The 5,482-nt window shown below is 59.7% G+C and overlaps 2 protein-coding genes across 2 annotated transcripts in view; one reads left to right on the plus strand and one right to left on the minus strand.

Moving 5' to 3' along the window:
- The window catches only part of STRIP1 (striatin interacting protein 1), a 15,037-nt gene extending 13,236 nt beyond the window's left edge, over nucleotides 1-1,801 (plus strand). The window contains exon 18 of the mRNA XM_057375232.1: nucleotides 1,447-1,801. Coding sequence (XP_057231215.1) covers nucleotides 1,447-1,698 — 252 coding nt within the window. The 3' untranslated portion in view covers nucleotides 1,699-1,801. The remainder of the gene's footprint in view (nucleotides 1-1,446) is intronic.
- A 1,225-nt stretch (nucleotides 1,802-3,026) lies between these two features.
- ALX3 (ALX homeobox 3) overlaps nucleotides 3,027-5,482 on the minus strand; it is a 7,892-nt gene continuing 5,436 nt past the window's right edge. The window contains exons 3-4 of the mRNA XM_057375277.1: nucleotides 5,317-5,379; nucleotides 3,027-4,700 (exon numbers count right to left, since the gene is read on the minus strand). Of these exons, the coding sequence (XP_057231260.1) occupies nucleotides 4,395-4,700; nucleotides 5,317-5,379 (369 nt within the window). The 3' untranslated portion in view covers nucleotides 3,027-4,394. The remainder of the gene's footprint in view (nucleotides 4,701-5,316; nucleotides 5,380-5,482) is intronic.

A 5,482-nucleotide genomic window follows, 5' to 3' on the forward strand; every position in this document is an offset into this window, starting at 1 on the left:
CTCTTTTAAATAACGAATGCCACTCCATTCCTCCTGCTTTCCTTAGCTCTTGTACTTGAGCTGACATCACAGAGTCTGGAATATTCCCTTGGCTAATTTGGGTCAGCTGGCCTGGCTGTGTCSCCTCCCATTGCCCACTTCCATCCATTTGGTGGGGTGGGAATGTTGGGAGACAGCGCTGGTGCTGTGCCAGCTGTGTCCAGCAGAGCCAAAGTACTGGTGGGTTCTTAAAACCTTCCCAGCTCCCCCTGCAAAGCCCTGCACTGAGAGGGCTCCTATGGGAAAATGAATTCCAGCTGAGCCAGACACAATCCCAGGAGGGATTTGGGGTGGTRACATTGCAGGGATCAGGGCTCTGCTAGGGGTGCCAAATCATGGCTGAAAAACCTTCCTTTTTTGGCCTAAACTGGGCTGGAGCAGCAGGTTTGGTGCCTCCCTGAGGGGTTCTGGGTGCCTCGCTGGGGTGTCCCACTCYCACCATCAGGATGTGAGAGCTGGGGCAGGGTGGCAGGTTTTTGGGGTTTCTTTTGCCCCAAGAGTGTCCTTGGGGGTGTACCAGCATTTCCTGGTGCTGGGGCCAGTGGGGCCAAGGGGAGCCCCCATTCCTGGGCTACATTGTGGTTGTTTCCTTGTGGTGGGGATGCTGGAAGTGGTGGTGGAGCTATTGGTGCACTTTGTGAGGACTTCTAACAAAGACCTTTCCCAGCTGGAAGGGGACTGGGGCTGTATGAGTTGTTGGGAGGAGACAGAACCAAAGGGCTTTAAAATTCCAGACCCTGTAACATCATGCTCAGAATTTAAAGTGGAGGGAAAGAGAAGAATTGCAGGATGTTGGGAGTGATCATTCCTGGCATGTTGAGAGTGATCATTCCCAGGGATGTTGGGAGTGATCATTTCTGGGGATATTGGGAGTGATCATTCCCAGGGATGTTGGGAGTGGTCATTCCCTGGGATGCTGAGAGTGATCATTCCCCAGGATGTTGGGAGAGATCATTCCTGGCATGTTGAGAGTGATCATTCCCCAGGATGTTGGGAGTGATCATTACTGGGATGTTGGGAGTGATCATTCCCTGGGATGTTGGGAGTGATCATTCCCTGGGATGTTGGGAATGATGGTGTTTGTCTTCCCAAGTCATCATTCCCCAGGATGGGGCCCTCTCTCCTGATGATGCTGAACACCTCCCTGCCCTTGGGAAGCAGAGAATTAATTCCTTGTTTTTCATTCCTTGTGTGCATGGCTTTTGCTGTCTTYATTGAGCTGTCTTTATCCTGACCCACCCATTTTCCAGCTTTTCCCATCCCAGTTCTTCCCTGGTCTGGCTGGTGGGGGAATGAGCTCGTGTGGCTGCACGGGGCTGGGTCTGGCTGGGCTTAAACCCCACCAGCGAGGGATTTGGGCTGGCTGAAGGATCCTCAGCTCCTCTCTGACCCATCTCATCCCTGTTCCCAGACCTGGACGCCCGTCCCTGGGATTTCCAGGCRGAGGAGTGCGCCCTGCGTGCCAGCATCGAGCGCTTCAACTCGCGGCGCTACGACCGTGCCCACGGCAACCCCGACTTCCTGCCGGTGGATAACTGCCTGCAGAGCGTGCTGGGCCAGCGTGTGGAGCTGCCTGAGGATTTCCAGATCAACTACGACCTGTGGCTGGAGCGGGAGGTCTTCTCCCGGCCCATCTCCTGGGAGGAGCTGCTGCAGTGATGGACACRGGGACACTGGAGGGGTGGCTTGGAGAGCTCGAGGCTGCCTGGGGCAGGGGAGCGAGGTTTGGGGGGGTYTGTGGGTGATTGTGCTGCTTGGTGRGCKTGGGAGGAGGRTGAAGCTGGGGGTCTTTGCTGACACTGCATCCTGCCCCTCTGCCTCCTTCCAGGCTCAGCCCAGAGCTGAGGGTGCCCTGGGGTTTCCTGTTGGGTGGGGGTCTCTGCCCACCCCGTGTGATTCTTTAGGAGGCACCACCCTGCTCGTGGCCCCCCAGCCAGGAAGGGGGAGCAGGTGGCAGTGTGGGAGTGGGTCCCTTGGGTGGGACAYCAGGCTGGCCCTGCCCAGCCCCTCTGGGGGTTTAGGGGGGCTGGAGGGGCCGGGATAGCCTCCTTTCATCCTGTGAGGGGTGCAGGAGCTGTATATATTATATATATTTGGTGATACCTCTGCCCCGAGTGTGGCCAGGCTCTGTCCGTGTCCCTGTCCCTCCTGCCTGGGGCTGAGCTGGGTCCTTTTCCCCACACACCCCTCAAATCCCAGGGGGTATGTGATCCCTTAGCAGAGGATTTAGTGTTACCTTGCACCCAGGTCTGTTGGTTTGGGGTTCTGGTGGCCTCGGGGAGAGCAGGTTCTCACAGACATTTGTCTGTCCCGTTGCTGAACCCTCCCCCACTGGTGATTTCTGACACCACTGTGATGTTACCACTGGCATTTTCTTTGGTCCCTGCTCCCAGCAGAGGATCCTGACACCAAATCCTGCCTTGTCCGTCCCCTAGCCTCAGTTTCCTTGGCTGAGGGGCAGCAGCAGCCCTGGGARATGAGATCCTGGGGGATTCACCCTGATTTGATTGGCAGAGATGGCTGTGGGCAGAGGGAGCCTGGGACAGCCCCAGTTCCCACCTGTCACCTGCTGGGAGCTGAGCCTGGGGAGCTCCAGGGGTGAATCCAAGGGTGGGGATGCTCAGCCCYAGCCCTGGAAGCAGCAATTCAGCCTTGTTAGACATCAGAGAACCCCCGTGGGTTCAGCATCGATGGTAACGTGCCCTGGATCTGCAGGGCTCCATCCTGCCCTCTTCCCCCTCAGCCAGGGGTGACATGGAGCCAGATCCATCTGGAGCCCCCAGTGCTGTGCCCTGACCTGTTCCCCTGTGGGCAGCACAGAGCCAGGCTCTGGATGTGTCCCCAGCACTCTGCCCCCCACCACTGGCACCCACCTGGSCCCCCAAACCCATTCCCTGCACCAGAAGTGGCCTGARGAGCCTGGTGGGAYGCTCCATYCCCATCCCCATCCCYCTGGCTTCATGGGGCTGCCGGAGCCATCATTAACTTACGAAAAATGTGCTTTATTGTTTAGAAATGAATAACAAAATCCCCACCGGTGGGAGGGGTGTGAGATGTTCTGGGTGGGGTGGGCATCCCTGGGCTGCCTCCTGGAGTGCCCAGGGTGGTGGGGCTTGCCTGAAAAACCTTGGGGTTTGGCCCAAATCGGGTTTGGTGCCTCCCTGGGGGGGTGCAGGTGCCCCACGGGGGTGTCACCCCCATCAGGAGGTGGGGGTAGGAACTGGGGCAGGGTGGCATTGCYGATTTGCAGGGAGGGGGTTTGGACCCAGAGTGGCACCAGCATCTCGCGGTGCTGGGGYGAGCAGGGCCAGGGGAGCCCCCGTTCCTGGCTGTGTTTGTGGTGTTTCCCTGCGGTGGGGGAGGGGACAGGACACGCTGGCACTCGGGGGTACTCGGGATGCCCCCCTGGGGACCCCCGGAGCAGATGAGACACATTGGATACAGCGAGGTGCCCCCCTCCCCCCCCAGACCCACCACCAGTAACAACACCCCAAAAATGCAGAACCCCCCCCAACCTGAGCAGCAGTGCCCCCAACACCCCATTGGAGCACTTGGGAGGGGTCCCACCTGCTGGGGTTAAAACACCTTCCTGAGGGGTAACAGGGTGACTCCCCCAGGGAAAAGGCCTTTAATTTGGGATCTGTTATTCCTGGAGCCCCCACCCCATGGATTGGTTGCCCATCCCAGGGGGCTCGGTGGCCTCCAGGAGCTGTGCCAAGGTCTCATTTTCCCTCCAAGGGGGAGCTGGACGAGCTGTGATGCTTTAGGGGGTTTAGGGGCTCCTTGGTTCTGCCCCCAGTAACCCCCCCAGCACCAGCAGCTGTYCCAGTCCAGTCCAGTATGGGACTGGGAGAGGAAGAGCCCAATTTCTGCCATTGCTGGTTGCACTGGGCACGGGGTGAGTGCCCAAATTTCAGCTGTGGAGGGGAGAACTGCCCCCAAAACTCCCCTGCCCTGTCACAGTGCCCTCCTCAGCTGCTTGGTCTGGGACCTGGGGGAACATAGGAATGGTGGGGAAACCACTGGGACTCTCCATCAAATCCCACTGCAGCACTGAAGGTGCTGGGAGAGCTCGGGGATTTTGGGGAGCCGCTTTTGGGGCCCCGAACTGCCAGTGCCAGCCCCGCTGGGGTAGCCTGGGTTTGGGGGGTGCCTCTTTCCTCCCCACAGCCCCCCATTGACCCCCCCCTTAGCGGGGGTAGGGGGGCAGCAGCACCCTGATGGATGCGGGAACGCTCGGGGTGTGCAGAGAGGGAGGAAAGGTGACCCCAKCACCCTGAGCCCCCTCCCTGGTGCCAGGGAGCAGGGGGAACACTCCGGGGGGATGAAGGCTCCGTGTCCATCCCGCGGGGGGATCATGTGGCCCAGCTCAGGAGGCTCCCGGCCCCTTCTTTGCTCTTCATCCTCAGTGGCATCAGYGTGGGCGCCTTGTACTCGTGCTGGGGGGGCGGCTCGAACGGGTGGGGGGCCAGGCCGGGGGGCGGCAGCCCGTGCAGGGGGTACAGGCTGTTGATGCCGGGGTGGGGGCCCGGGGAGCCGGGGATGCCCATGAAACCGTTGCTGTGAGTTGGGGGGTACGGGGACATGCAGGGGGATGGGATGCTCTCGGGGGGCAGCAGCCCCGGGGGGCTCCCAGGGCTCGGCCACGGGTTGTTATGCAGCTGAAATGAAAAAAAAACAAACAAAAAAACCCAAATGAGGGTGGGGACATCACTCCCTGCTYAGTTTCTCCCTGTTCCCCTTTAGATCCCACTGTCACCCTCTCACCCCAGCCTGGATCCCGCTCATCCCCTCTCATCCCCCAAACCCACAGCGTGCAGAGGGAGGCGTGCCTTTGCTCTGTTATAGTGGCCTCGAGAGAATTGAATCCTGGTTTAAATATTCCCCCGGGAGAGTTTGGCTCCAGGGATGCGCGTGAAGCCGAGTTTTAAAATGTTTGTATGCTTTTTGATTTCAGGAGGGGGAAAGGGCAGTTTTGCAGAAAAGGGGGGCAGGAAGCACTTATGGATGGGGGAGAGCTGAAGGGGGTTTAGGGGGGAACATCCCAAAACGTGCCCCAGAGGGCATTTCCCACGGAAAATGGAGTGGGACATAAAGCCGCATCTTCCCGCGTGTGGCAAAATGSGGATTTTGCTCTTTTCTATCCAGGGTGGATGGGACTGCAGGGGAGAAGGGGCAGGGATGGGTGATGTGGGGCACCCGCAGGTGCAGCGGGACGGGACCCCTCTCCTGGGACTGAGGGGACAGGTTTGGAGCAGCCTCCCTGGCATCTCTCACCTCCTGGATTTTCCCGTACCGCTCCCGTTTCCGCCACTTGGCCCGTCGGTTCTGGAACCACACCTGGGGGAGGAGGAGGGGCTGAGCTGGGGGGACCCTTCCCCTGCCCCCTGCAGGATCCACACTCCTCCCAGCGGGAAAAGGGCCCGGACACGATCCCGCAGCG

This window comes from Malurus melanocephalus, unplaced genomic scaffold, assembly GCF_030028575.1.
Source record: "Malurus melanocephalus ecotype Western Australia unplaced genomic scaffold, MMel_1.1 scaffold_243, whole genome shotgun sequence".
Taxonomy (NCBI): Eukaryota; Metazoa; Chordata; class Aves; order Passeriformes; family Maluridae; genus Malurus; species Malurus melanocephalus.